Genomic DNA, 20,286 nt, shown 5'->3' on the forward strand with positions numbered 1-20,286 from the left:
CCCCCCCGACTCATCCAAGTGAGCTCTTATCTTTTGCAGTCAAAACTAGCAGACACCGGTTCACACTTTTGGTGCTCTGTGGTGCAATGTCAAGTATAAAGTGAAGTAAAAAAAAAAAGGGGGACAAATTGCCAGACAGGGATGAGAGGAGAGGGAAAGAGAGACATCTGAAGAGAAAAAAAGAGGAGAAGATGGATAAGAGGGGATGTCTAATTTCTCTCGATGAGTGATCAGTGTGGGGGCCAGATGTCTGCCAGCGGAGTTGAGAAGATGAGTGGAGCCACATTGCTGCTTCTTCCTCTGACCTCTCCGGAGCCTTGCACGCAGCCTCATCCAACACACATACTGACAGATCTCACACACTCATTTTGACAGGTGTAGAAGGGGCGAAAGGGTTCGGATGATTACCCCCCCCCCCCTGAACGCCGGATTTCTTCGCCTCGCTCTCGCCCCCTGCTTTCCATCCCCGTCTCTGCCGCTCTCTCTCCTTCCATATACCCCCCACTGCCAACCCCCCTCCTCTTCGCTCATCCTCATATGATAATCTGTTCTGACTCGTAGCCAGCTGCCTCCCTCTGATACAATATTCTGGTTTTAGTGCAATCCAGCCTTGGCCAATAACCACGTTGCATTTGGCATTTCCCTGAACAAGCTGCTTCTCGTATCATCTCAAGACAAACAGCGCGAGGCTTCGCTTTCACACGCTACAATATTTCAAATCTGAAAATGGAGAGAAATAAAAGAGGAGGAGATCTAAAAAAAAAAATATCGATATATATTTGTTTACGCCATGAATATTTCAAATTTGGAGATTGTGAAGGCTCATTTCACATTCTCTTTAGATGCGTCTGACGTGAACAACATGACTGCGTTGCTGTATATTTGCGAGAGAATGATGATGCTTCCGCCGGGACTGAATTGCACATTAACTATGCAATTGTTACAGACGATTTGAATATTTATTTATTCCCCATTTTGAATTCTAAATGTATTTATTATTCATTTGACACCTTCAACTGTGTCCTAATAATTGAATAAAGGTATGCCTAACCATATACAATATGGAAATGAGCACTCAACAGCAGTTGTGACATAAATCTTTCCATGACAACGTTTCATTAGGACCCCCCTTGATCCATTAGGGACTCTCAACATATTAACTCACGTTGTGTCAACAATGGTCTCTTATTGCGCCGCATCTAATGAACAAAATATCATGCTGAACCTGATAGCATCAATCGAAGCATGCCTCGGACAGAAAGTAATCAGCCGCTAGTGAAGTATTGAAAACGTCAGAGATGCTGAAGTCGTCTCGTTTTCACCGAGGCAAAATCTGAAAATACGTTAACTGCCGCTGCCACGATCTGTGGTTGCTTTTCAAAGTGCCTCTTCTATCACAGTCTTCCTGGAAACCACCGCAGTAGCTTAGCGCCGAGCGATGAGCTTTCTTTTGACACATCTGGACCAAAATATTCGAAATGAACGCTTGTAAACAACAGCAATGTCATTTCATCTCACATCTTCCAAATTTTCTTCATCTGCCCAAACACGCAACTGCACGACATGAACAGTAAGCACAACCATACGTGCAACTACATTCACTGTCGGCTTTCCACTTTTTAATTCCTGCCAGCAATAGGTCATTATTCAGTACAAATTGTTTCCATTTTGAACAATGACTAAATGACTAAAATTATGATTTTTTTTTTCATGTAATAATTTTTACCGCCAGTAGATAGAAACACAGAGTATTCCAGATCACCACAATTTCGCACATGTGTCAGCTTCTCGTGTCTCATAACACAAAATTGAATAAAAACATCGAGGGACCTATTTTTGCTCCCAGCACAGTCTGAATGTGCACTTTGGTGGAGTTTTCTGTCTTTTGGTATTTTGCTAGACTTTGCATCGGGAGAATTAGGAATAATGGGGCATTTTGAAATTTGCATTAAAACCAGGGCGGTCGGAGCTCAGTACGCCCGAGTATGCCATGCTTGACATCAAGAAAGCGGAAATAGAGTCGCTGGAGTCCGTGTATGGCATAGGCAGGTAAACTGCAAGCGCTCCCCTTGCGGAATGAAGATGATGTAGTCGGTCACCTTTGTCACGTGGGGAATTGGAGACCGCCTTTTTTGCACCCATGCTTGTACAAATGTGTCTGATGCCCACCCAACAGTTATGCCGTGTGGTCAGGACGATGCTATTAAGATGCCCCCGCATCGAGGTCCCAAACGCACTTGACTCCACCAAAATTGCAGACCAAAACAGGGCCCCACGAATGTAATTCTCCAACCAAGTGGAGATTTCAAACCTTTGACAATAAAATGCCATATAAGCATACTGCATGTCAATCAATATCAATAAAGAAAGAAATACCGTTTTTGGGTTTGAAAATCAAACTTGTAATGCTAGAATTGTACATTTTCAAGTATGAGTGCGTGTCATTGAATTCCCTCTAAAGATTAGATGACAAGTCATGAAAATGCACATCAATGGCTGATTCTCCCCGAGGAAAGTTTTTTTTTCTTCCAGCTAACATTTGCTCTTAACCACATTCTTCCCTGACTGCTTCACATTGCTTGTGACAGAATGCCAATAAGCTGCTTATACATGTTCATTAGAGCATTGATTAACCTCTCAAGGACCTGATGGCCTGCCGGCAGTAATGTGGTGTTGTTAACACATTACTGCGATCTCTCAGTCATTGCGCATGATCTGACCGCATTCACGTCAAAGCAAAGCTGAGTGTTATTCTCATCATGGGGGGCAGAATTATTTCATCAGATCTTAGGTTCACCGAATGTTATAGCTGCTGAGCGTATGCACAGCTTACTAGACATTAGCCCACTTCCTGTTTGTGACCACACACACTGGTAGGCGACTGAAATGGTAAACCACTTTAAGAAGATACGACTAAGAAAGCTGTTTTGGTCCGTTCTAACGTTTGCTGTGGCACAATGGGGTGGGCGGGGGGAATCTTATTTGCCCACAGACTAACTATTCTCGTGAGAAATTAGTACATGATGAGACAAAGTCTGCCCAGTAACAGGATTGCATAGTGTAGTTATAACTATACTAGCACGTGAAAAAAACTGAAAAGAAATACCATCGTTCATGACATTATTTTATAATATTTGTGTAATCTTATTTTCAGAAGATTAGACTGCAGTGGAACATCCCCAAATTCGTACAATTAAGACTTTAAGTGTCATTTTTGCAAAGAGTTGCCCTCTCAAGTCCCACAAAGCTTGACATGACACCTGGTCGGCATGCCTTACTAGACGTCAGTTTCATCAACATGAAAGGATCGACTCTACATCAGGGGTGCCCGAATCCAGTCTTTGAGATTTGGGCACCCCATAGGGGCTCTTGAGGACCAGATATGGACACCCCTGCAAGATATTGTGTACATCGCACATACATATAAGCAGACTCACGTTTAGCCCTTGTTAAGACATCCATTGCCATATGTGTCACTTCTTACCTGTGTTAAGGTAGTCTTTGTCTTTTTTTTTCTTTTTTACATTTTGGATAATTCACTTCTTTTTACACTTGTGTGACAATTCATGTTTCAAAAAAATTTTGTTTGAGGTACATTAAGTTTTATTTGGAGGTTGACTGACACCTTGTGAGTTACATTGTCTCTGATTGGTTCTTTTTCCTTGGGCTCAGTTGTTTCCTGTTTATTCATTTAAGGGTACAGGATGGATGGATGATTTTTTTTTTTTCACAGATCATATTTATGATCTACTACTGTCAAGTCAACAATCGATTTGTTCTTCACGCTCTTGAGCATGAAACATGTACGATGAGTTGACGGTATGGTCCAACCGGATGGTCAAACCCTGCCCCACGCAGCATCTTTCAAACTCGTCTCAAAACTCATTTGCATTCGCTGGCATTTGACACGGCCTGACTCAGACTTGATCTTAGTTTTACTGTTTGGTGCTTTCTACTGTCTTTGTGATTTATTTGTTGTTTTAAAGTTGTATATATGATATTTGCTCCATGTACAGCACTTTGTATATAGCGACGGTTGTTTTAAAGTGCTCTATAAAGACAGCTGAGGTGAGTTGAATGACGGCCATTGTTCACCAATCAGTTAATTTTCTGTGTACACTTGGTCATTCGTACCAGTTTTTCGACTGAATATCTTCGTGTAAAGGTAGTGAAGCTGTTCGAGCGTAAAAAAAAAGACAAATATTTTTTGTTATTTGAGTTCTCAGTACTTGGTGCTCAGCTACCAAGTGCTCCAAAATGACACAATGAAGTACACGGTGACATTCAACAATCTCTTGTGAACAAAGGGCTGAGTGAACTATCTTTATTTATTCAGCGCACACCGCAGGAAGGTTTGACATAAAACATATATCATTTTGACCTGGATTGTGAACAAGTTTATTTTGGGGCTCTTATGTCACACTCCTGGACTGTACTTTTTGAGAAGCGCCCATTTGCACGCTAAGTGTCTGCGCGTCCATTTATCGAGTCATGAGCGATGAGTCTCCCTCCTCTTGGATTCATTCACGCAAATGTACTTCTTGTAAACAAGCTTTGTGAAATTGAATTCAATTGAGATGAGGCGCAGCAGCATCGGCCCGGCGCCCCCGGAGAGGAGGAGCGGACCAGAACTGATAATAGCCTCATTAGCAGTCTGTCAGTAGCCATTCTACACACACATGCACACGCTCGCTCGCCACGCGGCACAACCGGCGTCTGAGACGGGAGACCTTTGTCGTTTGCATGTCGTTGGGCTCTCCGACCTTTGACCTCTGTGGATAAATGCTGATGGACTTCCCGGTTGTGTGCCAGAGCTTGGCAGGAGATAATTATATAAAAAGACCAGAGGCTTGTATTCCCCAAACGGAGCCACCGGGGTGTTTCCAAACTCGCCAGCATGCCCGAAGCAGCGGTCGAATTAACAAGCCACAACAAGCACTCCACGAAAACAATACAGATCAATTTAATATAGATGCCAAGGAGTGTCGGGTATAATATTAGGGCCATAATAGCACCGACCCACACTGCGCAATCCTAAACCAATTTAGGGCCATTTCAAACGATTTCCTGCGGGCTTGTGGGAAGACTTCAATAAATCACAAAAACAACACGCTGAAAAATATACACAGTGAAAAGAGAGAAGTATGATGGAATAAGTCCGCAGGAGCACATGTTGGGCACGCTATAATGTGCTTGCTTATTTTCCGAACCCACTCGCTGGGTACGTGTGGGCTAAAGAGGTTCCGTTTTCATGCACAGAAGTTGAAGGAAATTCAATTCCTCCTTTTTTAGGAAATGCAAGTGGAGGCTGGACGGCTCAGTGGGTAATGCAGCTGACTTCGGACACGGGAATCAGGTTTAAATCCCAGTCTAGGCAGACAGTCCACCTATGGTGGATTGTGCCAGAAAAGGGAACGTCGATTCTTCTTTTTAGAAAATGTTGGGAATTAAATCGGTATTATTTAGAACAGTGTTTTTCAAACTTTTTTGAGCCAAGGCACACTTCTTTCATTGAAAAAATGTCGCGGAACACCACTATCTGAAAATGTGAAAAAAGAGCTAATTTTAACAATGAACGTGTTATATTGTTATTATAACCGTTTTTTAACATTGAAGAATGACGTTATAACAGCTTAGATTGGAATGAAATAAACATAAAGAAAAAAGTGTTTTATAATCTTTCATTTTTAATGTTTTTTTAATTTTATTGTTTCACCGTCGTCCTGCATTCATGCGTCACAAATTCGCTTATCTCTAGTCTTAATACAAGGCAATTGGCTAGCTGTTGCTCCTCCCTAGCGGTATGGAAGGGTACTACACGATTACTTTGCCGGGCGATAGACCGCACAGGGTTTGAAAAACACTGATTTAGAACAACCGCTCAGGTGTCAACTCATTTCAATTGATCAAATAATCAAAATTATCGACCCAATGAGCTCGATAAATACAGTATACACTCGCATTGACTGGGTGCTTTTTCGAGTCAACGCTGGATTAGCTGCTCCACCCAATTTGGGTTACTTTTAACGCAGCACGTTTTAAGAGTGTATGGTTGGATCAAATTTGAATAAGATTTGCCGTGTGTTCAGTGATGTAATGTGGCAGCTATAAGTGTTATATTTTTTTTCATGCGATCCTATCTGATGACACGGCAACCACACGCCGCCATGCATCCTTTACATGCAGTCGCCATAGGGCAACCCAGCTCCGCTCTCTTTGAATTTTTCATACACACACACAAACACACAATATACACACACACACACAATATTTATAGAACAGAAGGGTCGAAAGGGTGTGATATGAAAGCTTATCGCTCGCGCATAGGTTGCGGTGCAAAACTGTCAACAGTCATATAATCAAAATCAACACGACGGCGAATGCTTGACAAGGCCGCAGCCTTTCGTTTTACAGGTATTTATAGTGCTGAGTTTGAATGTATTTTTCTGCGTAAACACTAACATGAGAGCCCCAGGTATTTCCAAATCAATTGAATTGAAGGCTTTCGCATTAAAATTACCGTGGCGGGTAGACCAGTCCACGTGAAAGGAAATTCACACGCCCGCTTTACATTAAATGACCCCTGCGGGTAATCATTTATTATTTACACCCACAGTTTTGTTCGAGTGGCTGCACACTTGCGAGTGCCATTCCTGAGCTTGTGGCTATTTCTTTCTGTCTTTGGTCTCTTTAGCTGCACACAGAAGGGTTTACAATCCGCCGCAATGGCTCTCGCATTGATTAACGCGGCCTTGAACAATACGCATATCGAGTTATCCAACAAAGGTTGTCACTCCGTGGAAAGAATCCGTTTACTCGCTCGGTGAAAAGAGATCACTGGCACCGCTGGAGTGCCGTGGCACATCCCGTGGAACAATATTTCAATAGATCAATAGGAATGAGATTTAACAATGAATTGCTGCCGAGCTCTTTTGTGCGAGGTTGCCCTTGGGGACAGAGGGGGAATAGGATGGGAGAAAAAGGGAAGAAGGTGGGGAGATTATCGCAGGCATGGCAGCCTGTGTGAGAGGCTTAGCCCCGGCTATGCGGGGAGGTGGAACCCTGTGAATTCTAATGAACTGGCAAGAGCCACACCGACCGTCCCGAAAAAAAAACAGCTCCATCACCATGGCATGAGGACGACAGGAGGGAAGTAGGAGGTGATTAGGAAGGTGCAGCTCCTTCTCAGCAAACCAAACAGAGCGGGTCATTCTCCCTGTGATAATTATGTCCATAACCAGGCATGAGGGATTGGTAATGGACCTGCTTATTCTTCATGCCCCGCAACGGCAACCTCTGGGCCTGTCAAGGGGAAAAGCACGATCATGTGGTTTTTTTTTTTTCTGCTCGTCAGATGACTCCGGTAAGAGATGCAAAGGCGGCTGAAAAGGGCAGCGCGGGAACTTGGCCTTTGAGGGAGAAGTTAACGAATGAACTTCATTATTGAGGAGCAAACCAGGGAGACCCCCCGGAGTGTTTGATGTATTACCTGGCCTCCAACCGACACACTCCCCAACATCACCAATATAACCTGACGCTGGATCTCAGGGGGGGGGGGGGCGGCGGCGTTGTAAACTAAAATAGTTAACCTTCTGGCTTGAGGCGAGAAACAAACAAGAAAACAGAGCAGCCAAGTATGCAAGCTACCAAACTAAGTTGTTTTTAATTCAAGCAAGAAACGCATGGTTGGAGACACCTACCAAGCGTGTCCTACCAGATATCCTCCACTGATACTCGATTTACATTAAAAAAAAAAAAAAAAAAACTCGCGACATATCACCAAACAAAAATGTCACTTTCTTGTGGCACACCTGATGATTTCGTACAGAGGTTGGGACTCACCGTCCTGACTTGGAGACACCTACCAAGCGTGTCCTACCAGATATCCTCCACTGATACTCGATTTACATTAAAAAAAAAAAAAAAAAATTCAACAAAATTCTAATGACAAGATCAGCTCAAGAGGTAAGTTTACAGGAGAATGGATTAGTCTTGTTCTTCTCTAGTTTTAATGAAAGCTTTATGGATGAACAATAGTGATGGCTCTCCAGTTTTCATCTTCCAGGATTGGCACCAAAACGTAATGGGTCCGAAACTTCAAGCTTCGACCGAGTAACAAAACCTCCCTGGCAGAGGAAACAACCTTTATTCTGTCATTGTGAATAATGAGGCGGCCATTTCACCCCCCCGCGCAACTACTTGGATACTTAGAAGAAGGACTTGTAGCTTTAAAGAACACACTTAAATGTTCGGCGTGACTTAATTTAGTGGTCCGGCGAGACGATCTAGTCAACACAATGCAGATTACCCTCATTTATTACAAAGCGAGCAACTTTTCAGCGCTTTATAAAAACAACTGATCCACCGGAGGGAATATGTTTCCTTGAAGATTGAGGGAGATCTCGGGGCGATGCGCGACATGCATCACTTAGCCTCCTCCCTTATCCTCCTTACAACGGGCCGAGATGGAGTTTCTCCCCGATAGATCCTATGAAGGTATTTTTATTTCTTTTTTTTTTTCCTGTGCTCTCGCTCAGCTCTTTTACTTTAGACTTATGAGGATGCCATAGGTTCAGGGATGTGATTCATCACAGGGTGTGCTCCTCTCGCACCCTCACACATTAGTAATGTGGTCCGCAGAGGAGGAGTCCTGTCATCAGTCTGTACCTGGACCCTCTGAACAAGGTAGGTCAACAGGAGGCAGCCGCGGCTGGCCCACTTTTAGTCTTTCACAGCACCTTTAAGTTTCCTCTCGCTCCGCTAAAAAACCAAGCCTGACGAACAACGGTGCGACCCGCTCGCTCGATGCAATTTGCACTGCTGGAATGTCGTCACTCGCCATATCTACAAATTCAAAAATTTTGTTTTGCTAACCCACTTGTTGGGAATTGGTCGATTTTGAGCAGATTTAGTGACTTGAGCTCATAAGTATTCGTAGTTTTTACCCCTACTGAATTAGAATCTTGTCCCAACGTGCACTGTAAATAACCCAGCATTCGTCCGTTTTAAACCCAGCGCTGAGGTAGCTATTTCACCCAATTTGCTTACTTTTGACCGAGCAGTTTTAAAAGTGTCGCGACTCAGTGAAGTTGCGCAACGTGTGCAACAGACCAGATGAAATTTAATGAGCTCTTAAAGTAAAATAGCGCTGTGAAAAAGAGGGGGAAAAATGAAGGGAGGTGGAAAAAAACAAACATGAAATGAGTCACACTTTGGATTAAAAGTTCTCAGACTTATCTATCTCAAAACTGCCGGAAGGCATTCCATCACTTACAAGTCCTCCATAATACGCACAAAATGAGTGGCAAGCACCTGACCGTCTGCTATTTCATGGAATGGAGAGACTCTCTTAGCCAGTGTAAGCCGTTGACCTGAACACCACCGTTAATGCACATTTAAATACCTGCCTCGATTTTCATGTTTGTCATTTTACTTGTGAAGATTAGGTGTAAAAAGGCTATTTGAAACCAAAACACGGGATTAAGGGATAATGCTGCTCTGTGTCTTGTGAGTCGACCTTGATTCTGTAATCCAACACAATAATGGAGAGCAGCATATTTCCCTCGCTTGTACATTCAATAGTCTCACACACTAGTTCCGTCTTCCTCTGATGTAACGCGAAATGCACAATAGCATCGCACGAAGGAAGGATCTCATCATTGTATTACTGATGTCAAAAGAATGTAAACGGTATTAACAGTTATGCTCAAATTGAACATATTTTCGACTTGATTCATTGTAAACGCAATACGCCGTGTATTAAAAGTGTGACAAGCGTGTTCGCCAACCAAAATGAAAATCATTGACAGGAATATTTTTTAACATGTTTGTCAAAAAAATATTCATCACCATACAAACAAGTGCAGAAATATTGAAGTAATTTGATGAATCGATGAACCTTTCATTGCACAACATTTGCACCTGCATTTTGCCCCCGTTCTGTTCGCAAAGGATATTGCGCTAATAACGGACCAGCGCAAACGCACCAACAAAGATTGACAGCTGAGTGCGGTTTACACCTTTTCCCCCCTGACTGCACAAACAGAACAATTGCCACCAATATGTTTTGTTTGTTTTCTTAATCATGTCCTGTTTGGCTGCTTAGTCATGCGGAACGATGAGTTTGGATGTTTGTTCCTTTTTTTTATATATTAGTTTTTCTGTGCAACAGACAACAAAAAAAAAAAAAAAAGGCTCTGCCTTGGAGCATCACAGGGAGCACTTTTACACATTGACTATAGTTCCTGGGGAAACAGTCCGTAAAAGAGTCCGTAAAAGAAATAATTTCACATTAGCCTTCCACCGCTAGCTAGTTGGACTTTTTTGTAATGCTCCCACAAATAGTCGATGAATGACACAGCCACTTGTGCACGTCATTTATCATCATCTGTCTATTCCACGAACCCTGAAAAAAAAAGGAAATTCTCTGTTGGAAGGCTCCGCTGTGAATTGGCCTGCCACTTGATGACTAACACCTATTAGCCGCTCGTAGGCTCATAGATGGATGACCGGCATAGAGTTTGTCCAATATAACACAGCCTCTCTGCATACGTCGTGTGGAAATCCACACAACAGAGACACTTATTTACTGCAAGGCGAAGGGAAAAGATTATCATGTTCCCATAAGCTAACAATCTAGCAAGCTAACAAGCTAGCGAGCTAGCGAGCCTGCGCGACAATGGCAGGATCGTCCAGTGCATTAACGCCTCACGTGTTGTGTGAGCTCCCCCACATAACAGAGACACCTCGGGAATATTAACTGTTCATTTAATACAGCGGCACACTGACTACAGACACAGCGGACATGTGCACATTTTAAAGCAGGAAGGTGAGCTTTGGTTTTGAATGATTGAGGAGCCTTAATTTCTACACTTGGTGATTCTTTTATTCATTCAATTTAGACAGCCTTGCTAACAATACTCTTCTTTGTGTTGCGTCAAATAGTCAAGACATGAATTTCGTCCCTTTAAAGGGTATTTCATAAAAATCAAATGAGACCAAGACCACCCCCTTTTTTTGCCTCGAAACTTTGGATGTAAATGACACAAATCCGTCAACGCGACTGCTACTGGAACCAATATGAAGGAGGTGTACACTAGACTCTCTTGTGCCAATATGGCTTATTTTCCTGACTCCTATCTCCTTTCCTGTTTCTTTATTTCCCGCTCACACTGCCTCAGACGGAGTAGAATGAAAACCTGCCTTTGATGTCTGGGATCCCATAATGCTGAGCAGTAGAAATCCGCATGCCTGTTATCTGGAGAATCTTAATGATGACGGCTAACTTCACAATGGGTTAACCGCCACGTCTCGCTGTTCTCACATCGCACACCCACAGAAACACAAATTAATAGCAAGCGGGAGAAGAAAGGGAGTGAGGGAGAGGGGAAAAAAAAACAGCTTTTCTATAATAAAGCAGATTCAACAAAATGCACACAATGTGATCAGCACAAACGTCAATGTATAATATCACCCAAAGCTTTTGTGAGCATTTCTGCTTTTTTCTTTCAACGTGTCACTTTTTTTGTGCTTCACTTTGCCAAACAGAAAAAATAAATAAATCTTCACATCACGACGTTTGCACACGTTGTTTGTTTTGCCCCTAAAAATCTTTGCTTCTCCTGCCCTGTTACCTACCTACCTGTTCAAAAACATCAGATTTTATTCATCACAATGCGTTTGGCCATTAATTTGTACCCAAATTCTGGTGTAATTTAATTTTGTATGATATGCGAACACAGTTCTCCAGATCACACCTTTACATATGTATAACCCTCCTCAATGTATCACGCCGGTAATTTTTCTCTCTAATGTCAAACCAGGTTTCATCTGGATGTGACCCAGATCGCACATTTGGCAGAAATTTAATGTTCATCTGTTTTATATTTATGTGCAATTAATTCATATATCTGGTTGTCATTTGGTTCTCTTTAACAGAGAGCAAAATTTGAATCAGAAAGTTAAGATCCAAGAGTGAAGCCAACAATGAAAATAATTTTTCTGTTAAAATGCTGAAAGCCTTATCGGAGGTCTGCGCACTCTCTGAGTGCTCTTGTTTAAAATCATCATGCGATGAAGGAGACAACTATATGCAAGGTTTGTTCAGTAGTATTCTGCATAATTCAGGAATTGTTAAATTATGCATATAATTTTACTTGGCTTAATTTGTGCCCGATATTGCATCAGCGTCTGCAAAAAGCCACCAAGTAATATGGCTGAAAATTGATTTTGTTCTCCATTTCACGAGTGTGTAATTGGTGCGGACGTGCGCCTCGGTCTGAAGTGATCTGATATGGTCGTGGGGAAATAGCTGTGATCACCAGACAAGCGCGCACGGCTGAGATGGAGGAGCCTGACGACAGTGACGATGGCACAAGGACGTTCCATGATGCCCCGCCCCCCAATCTTTGAGCACCCGAGCGAGCATCGGTCGGGATCATAACCGGAGGAGCTCCATGACCTCCGCCTTCGTCGCCCTCAATGTATCAAACCTTCCAATACGTGCTGACACGGTCGTGCTACGACTACGTGTGACTTTGTGCGCATGGACGACCTGATGCGTGATGGATAACCTGCGCTCCTGCGCGGGCAGGCCGCGAGCGAGAGGCTGCCCGCGCCCTCTCGGCCACGCCGACTGCTTCTCTCCGCAGCCGTCGACCTCACCTGAGGTGGCGGGAGAAGAGAAATGAAACGGCCGGAAGCAGATGGAGCTGCTTACTTTTTTTTTTTTTTGGCAAACCCATCCAGGCATTGTGTCCTTGTCACGCGTCAGTTACTCTTGTTTTCCAGTTTGACAACACTTTGCAGCGGACCCTTTCAGCTTGGGGCTGAGGCACAATAAGGGATGGACGGAGGTGAGGAAAAAGGGCTGACGAGGCCTCTCTAGGCTTCTCTGAAAGACTGGGAGAAGAACCAGATTAAGCGGCAACAAAGGAAGAGCACCCCAGTCCGCTTCCCTCGCCACTCCTTAGAAAACATCCGGGGCCCCGAGGAAGTGATCAAAAAGAGCCCAGAGGAACTTATGTAAAGAAAGTACATGTGCAAAGGCCATTTGCAATTTCGTAAAATGGCAGATATAATGTATTTACTGAAAAATGAGGGCCTGCCATATTGTGTTGGAGTGGAGAAAGGATGGTCGGGAGGAAAAATGGAGAAAAATCGTGCTGGCCTGGTTTACGACAAATAGATAGCTCTATTGATTTCCCTTTAACAGCCACTGTCCATCCCTCACTTTTGTGATTACACTGACCTATTTCTGAAAATGAAAAAAGAAATATATAGATTAAACCAAAACATCCAAAAAGAAAATACTCCTTTTGTGGAGCAAACACAAAGGGGGTGACAAAACCTAACCTTCAATCGGGGAGGAAAGGGAAAAAAAGACATCTCTGAGAAAAAAAAAAAAAAAGTACCATGCTGGGAGCGAAATAACTTTCCACAGAAAGAGTATCAGGGCTTTGTTGTGTCCTGCATTGTCAAGCCAGTGAAAAATAAAAACAACATTAAAATGAATGAAGTTACATTTGAACATCCACCCATCCATTATCTGATCCGCTTATCCTCACGAGGGTCGCTGGATATTTTGAACATCATGAAGGCAACCGTACGAGGGGCTCGTTTGAATGTCTGCTCTACAGCGAATTATGCCATATTGTTTTGATTTATTTATTTCTCTATTTATTTTTATTTGCTTTGCTGTGCTTCATTGTTGTACATTGCTTCCTCTGAGCCAAACGTGCGTTCGCCCTGCGTTGCTACGTCTGCACCGAGCGTCTTTCTCCAGACTGGCTCACTTCTCAGCTCTGGGGAACCCGACGCCGGCTGATCTTCATTATCAGCCCGAGCTTAACAACACACTGGATGCGCTTCCCACTTGAGTACAACTAGCAAATCCCCACAGAGCTGAATCAAGGCAACAATGTGATGAAATACCTTCAAACAACATGCGAGCGGGGGGGCCAGTGAAGCGACGCACAGACAGCTGATCGTGCCCTGGGCCATTCCACAGGAGTACGCCTTGTTGCCAAGCAGAAATTAGCCGGCCACTGGGACATATTCTCCTAAATTGGCAATGTACAGCGCTATTAAGGAGGATAAATTTCATGTTTGATCAAGCAAAAAAAAACAAAAAAAAACAAACAAAACAAAAACAGACCCACACAGTGGAACCAAATCCAAGCAGGATGAGCGGCTTCATTTCGGGTGAATTACGATTCTGTCTACCGAGGCAATCATCATGTGAATGTCGGATTTATTTTGAGTTCATACTCCACAAACCACTTGGGGAATCTCCAAAGTCGAACGCCCTAAAAGTCCAACAAAAATTCTTATCATCAAGGTCAGTCACGAGTAATGAGACCTTACCAAAATATATCACGAGGGGTGTCAAACTCATTTTCATCACGATGGTTCCGCTTTCCCTTAGGGGCCGTTATCATTGTGGTAATGTAAAATAAGATCAGCACACGGTTGTTTTCGCGCACGTATTTTTGTTACATTTACTTCGAACAACTGATGGAAAATAACGACAACCAAATATTTAAGGATATAACTGTTTTTCAATTCACGTTAAGAAGGGATTTGGTGAAAACAATGCTTGAAATATTTGGAATAGGTGAACAAAGATTAACAGATTCAGGAGAGATTTGTTGCCAAAACATTGACATTTTTGGGGCAAGAAGATGAAGTAAAAACACTTGGTTTTGCTTTAGCGGGTGACAAAAAAAAAAAAAACTGATGGAAAATAACAACAACCGAATATTTAAGGATATAACTGTTTTTCAATTCATGTTAAGAAGGGATTTGGTGAAAACAATGCTTGTAATATTTGGAATCGGTGAACAAAGATTAACAGATTCAGGAGAGATTTGTTTCCAAAATAAAACATTGACATTTTTGGGGCAAGAAAGATGAAGTAAAAACACGTGGTTTTGCTTTAGCGGGCCACAAAAAAAAAAAAAAAAAAAAGATACAGAAGGCGCACAACTGTTTTCTACTGTTTTTCCTCTACATTCCTGCTAAATCCTCCTGACGTCTCTTCGGATGAGAGTGATTTCACCAACTTCAGTTAAAAACGTGATCTGGAAGTCGGCCAGTTTCATGTCATTGAAAACGCAACCGACAAAAAGTCCAGAGCGACTGACGGATCGCAAACTGGGCAGTGCAACATGAGGGTAAATCATGAGGACCCATCAAAAGAGATTGGTGGGACTATTTCTGTGAGGGCGCACGTTTCTGGCAAAAGAAACTCGATACGGGTTGCGGGGCAAATAAATGACACACACACACACACACACACACACACACACACACACACACACACACACACACACACACGGGAGAAGTTAAATAAAACAAGCATTGCTTTCACGTTTCCGCTGGATTCCCCAAAATAATCAAAGGATTACTGGCCTCTTCATTTTTGCTAACCCAGTGATATTTTGTTTTCATCATCCACTTACACTTCCAATTCCGTCCTTTTTCTAACTTGGGTTTTCACTTGAAGTGCCCTCTCACATTTTCCATGGTAAAAACTAGCATCAGAGTTACTTCAAATGCAAAAAGCTTCTTTTGAATAATGGATACGAGCTGACCGGATGTTTTGCGTGCAAGACCACAACCCCGCAGTTTAGTCCAAATGTGACACTCCCTAATAAATTGGCCTTAGGGACACAAACAGCTCAGAGAACTTGTTGCGTGGCTGAAGCGTGATTTGAACTCACCACCATAACGCAGCAGCAATGTGTATTTTTGTTTTTGTAGTTTGCAGTCGTGGCAAAGTGTCCCGCATGATAGTGAAAGCGTTTTCAATATTGTGATTCCCTTCTATCAGAAATGTAATGCAGTGAAGTTCGAAGTCAGCGCAAACTACAGTAACCATACATTGAAATGACCACCTGAAACAAATGCTTAGGCTCATTCTCGAGGTAGCTCTTGGTCTACCTACCGCATATCATCTAAAAAAAAAAAATGAGTGTAATTGTCATGGCGAGGCTTTATTTCCACCCCTCCTTGTATTAGAATGATGCAAATTCAGCTGTATGGTAATTTGGGATGCAGCTGTGACGTTTTTTAATGTTGCTCTGCTGGATTGTAATATCATTAGAATTTATTAAATGGGTTATTTCTACCCGCAAATTCAGCTGTATGGTAATTTGGGATGAAGCTGTGATGTTTTTTAATGTTGCTCTATATCATTAGAATTTATTAAATGGGTTATTTCTACCACCGATGGATTGGGAAAGTTCGAAATCTACTATGATGCAAGCTGTAAAAAAGAAACAGCAATTCAAGCAGAATTTTGCATCCGCGTCGGTAATCGGGCAGATCTGTTCGGTTCGAGGAAAAGCATCCTGGCTACGTGACCTCTGGGTGTGCGCGAGCCACCATGTGGCTGTAGATCACGCATTTGATGCGAGATTAGGAGTGAGACGTCCAATCCCAGCATCTGATCTGCTGCAGCATAACGTTTCTCTTAACAGGTCCAAACTCAGCCCCGCCGAAGCATGCTCCTGCCTGGGGGGGAGGTGGAAGCGCATACAGTGGAGTTTGAAATAAATAAATAAATTAAAAAAAACAAAGAAACAAATGACACAAATGCCCTGTTCAAATGCTATCTTTTTGTAATGTAAAGAAATGAGACCAAGATTAATTTTTTCAAAACTTTTACATTTTGAATGTGACCTAAAAAAAAAAGTAACTGTAAACTGAAAACCCGACATCCTGACTTCACCCTTCATTGCAAAAGTCATTTTGAAACATATATGAGCGCCGTGCACCACATAACATCGGTTCAAGGTCAGTAAGCGCAACCACAACGAATACAATGAGGCGCACTGGCAGTTTTGAAGAAAGTGTGCCTCATCGTCCGAAAACGACGGTACGCATCAGAGAGTATAATGCGTCGGATTGAAAATCGAGCTAGGTCAATCAAACAAGGCCCCGCAAAGGAGAGGATGCCGCAGTCGCACGCGTATCTGTTTTCGTTTGGAATACCGCATCTTATGATAGCCCGATGATGAGTCCACTCGGGTGGGTGGAAAAAGGAAGTGGAGGAGAGCGAGCGATTGGAGCCTGCTAGCGAACAGATGCCCTTGTAATTTATATTGATGAGGGGACTGGCATGGAGGGAAGCTTCCAGCAGTTTGATCACTCAGAAGGGCCGAGTGGGGGGGGATAAGCAAAGACCCCAATCCATCCCTGTGGGCCACCTTGGACCTGGAAGACCTTATAAACACATATGTGCATACGTTACACACGCAGTGCCTTGATCACTGCCAAGAAGGATTACGACCATGTAAGGAGGGCGTTTGCACCTCATTATTCTTACTGCACCATGATCGTTTTTTTTTTTTTTTCATTCCACAAGTCATATAATCACCTTGTTCTATTCCCCACATTTTGACCACTAACTGGCCCTTCAACTCCGTCTTGTGGACACACTTCTGACGAGCTGCTTCCTAACTACGAGGCACACCAGTCAACTCGTTTTTAAGGGCCTTTGACTTTGATTTCCTCCCATGGACAAGATTTGAATATTTCCCAGTGAAATGAGACAGAATCGTCCAGTTCCTGCCCAGGGCTTTGAACCCAAGACTCCTAAATCATGCTCTTTGATTTGAGACTCCTTCCGGCGTGGAGGTGCCTCGCGCTACACTAATTAAGATAGGATAGTGTGGTGGTGGTGAAAGGTGGGTCAAGAGATTTCCGTTTCACCTTCAAACATCAACACATTTTTTAAAAAAAGAAAAATACAGTACCTCAAGACAAGCAAATAGCTTAACAGACACCGTTTTTTTTTTGTTTTTTTTTGCACGGAGCTGTTTGAGTAAGCTCAAAGTGTAGAAGATCAAATTCTTTGCCCTTCTGTCTGATGTAAGAAGGAGCCGTGGAGTTTTTTTTTTTTTTACAGGGCGAGAAGCAGTCGCTCACAATCTCTCACAATCTGAAACATTCGGACCGGTCTTACGGAAAAGCCCCCTGGCTTCCCCTCACCACCAGTTTCATCAGTGATCAGAGTAAATGGATAGCCGTCACGCGCACTTTCTGCCATTTCCAAATTCGAGATGTGAGCGCACAAACACACACACACACACACACACACACACACACACACACACACACACACACACACACACACACACACACACACACACACACACACAAAAACATTTAAAGATGCCTCTTCCAATTGCACTTCACCCATGTCAAAACAGCCGGCAAATCTCTTGGAAAATACGGATTTCTACAGGTGGGACTGTTCATCCATTCTTCATGAGAAGTCTGAGATTGAAAAGGCAGCTGTGGTTTGAGATGGAAAGGCTCCATTACAACTGGCGCCATGTAAAAAAAAACAAAACAAAAAAAAACAAAAAAAAAAACAATCAGCTTCGATGGACGCTGACGAAGAGGTTTTATGCCATTATTTGATTGTTATTGTGGGTGCAGTTTGTCAGTAGTGTACTGTGTGAGTTGGTTTGTAATAGTTTGGGTCACTCTGTTTGGCTATGTGAGAGTCTCAGTATGCCGCGGTGCAGTTTTGCCCCACTGCAAACTACAACCACAATAATATTTACGAGCCCTGTAACGGTGTTTTCTTCGATCCAGCTCTTGTATTCATTGGTTTTCATTCATTTACATCTTTCATTTTTACTCATGTGATTGACTTGGCCAGATCCAGCTCTCACTCGCCGAAAGTTAGCAACCGCAACAAGACACCTCATCCGCTTGCTGGGCTGCAAGGCCTCTTTGCAAGAAAACAAAGAGGCGCCTCGGCACGGAGGCTGCGACGACGGTGCATGATTAGCAAGCAGTCATATGACAGCATTTTTCATTTCCTCTTTGTTGTATTGTGCGCGGGAACAAGAAAGTCAACATGATATTCATTTGGTGGGATCACATTCAACCAATGTTTTCCCTTTTGTCCACCATTTGTAACTTCTGCTCCATAGAAATATGGTCTAGGAAATAACAGAAAACATCAGTGTACTTACATGTATGTGTCTTCTTTGCTACGGAGATACCTGCAAAGACAAAGCAAATACAAATATAATACCGCAAGGGGAGAAGAGCATCACGCAGTGTATACCACAATCTTATATAAAACATTTCCTCCAGTGTCAATTCAAAGGGGCCATTGGTCTTTGTTGACACGGTCCCGTACGTATCATGGATCACCGTACTTGTGCAAATGAAACAAATTGTGACCAGTGACTTTAAAACAAGCCCAAATAAAGACATCATTAGCATTTTAGTTGCACTGCTGGTGGTGCAGCAAACAGCCTGCAGTCTCAACACTCTGGTGCCTTTCAAGGTCAGCAGGGTGACTGACCCATTACATTTGGTGCTTCAATATTCACAAGTTAAATACCTGTCCTCTATAGACTATAAAAAAAATAGTGCTGTCAAGCGAGTAAAAAAATTGTGAAATTACGGTATGTAATTAATTGATCTAATTAATCTATATTTTAATCTCATCTAAAAATTACTGAGAAAACCCCTATTTTCATTTTCAATTCATTACATTATTGACGCAGCTCAAAAGATAAAAGAAAAAGTGACATTATAAAGTATTTTATTGTTTTTCAGCAGACTTGGACAGATGCAGTCCGAGCCATTTACTTTCTGCTGTATTTGAAACTAGTCAAAGTCCTACCTGCAACCTTTAGTTTCGACCACGAGGGGGAATATCACTGTTTTGTTTGTTTTTGTAAATCTCCAAAGAATTACAAAATATTGTAATATAAAAAAAAAACAAATGTAATTAATTAATCACAATTAACGCAATAATTTGACACCTCTATAAAAAATATACATATATATTAAAGGAACACAATAATAATGTACTTAGGATAAAATGAGCACGACTGCTGACAAGATGAGTTAAAAACACATTTTTATTCTTTGGCTTTACACCCAGCATGAGACCGCAGTGTTTTAGTGTTTTGTTGAATTCGCTGATTTACGTTATTCATTCATTATTGTAACCGTCTTTGTTTTTATACGTCTTGATTTTGACGTACAGCACTTTTTATGCAGCTGTGGTTGTTTTAAGAAAATCTCACGATGTCAATTGACCCTTTTCCTGGGACAGCGGTTACGACAGTGGACAGCCTATCATATTATCAGGTTACAGGTTATCATTATTGATGCATGAAAGGGATAAACTTTACAAATCTCTCGCTGAAATTACTGTGCTTATTCCTAATTTGTGTTTTCAGTCCTTTGTTGTCGTTAGGTCTGGGTCGGGTTGCAAAGTGTGTCGGGATTTAAAATTTTGGAACTTTT

At 42.4% G+C, this 20,286-nt stretch overlaps 1 protein-coding gene across 1 annotated transcript in view; it reads right to left on the reverse strand.

Annotated features, from left to right (window-relative positions):
* roraa (RAR-related orphan receptor A, paralog a) overlaps nt 1-20,286 on the reverse strand; it is a 209,064-nt gene that overhangs the window by 51,764 nt on the left and 137,014 nt on the right. The window contains exon 2 of the mRNA XM_019875940.1: nt 18,993-19,022. Coding sequence (XP_019731499.1) covers nt 18,993-19,022 — 30 coding nt within the window. The remainder of the gene's footprint in view (nt 1-18,992; nt 19,023-20,286) is intronic.

The sequence above is a fragment of the Hippocampus comes genome, unplaced genomic scaffold (genome assembly GCF_001891065.2).
Source record: "Hippocampus comes isolate QL1 unplaced genomic scaffold, H_comes_QL1_v1.1 scaffold142, whole genome shotgun sequence".
In the NCBI taxonomy this organism is placed as follows: domain Eukaryota; kingdom Metazoa; phylum Chordata; class Actinopteri; order Syngnathiformes; family Syngnathidae; genus Hippocampus; species Hippocampus comes.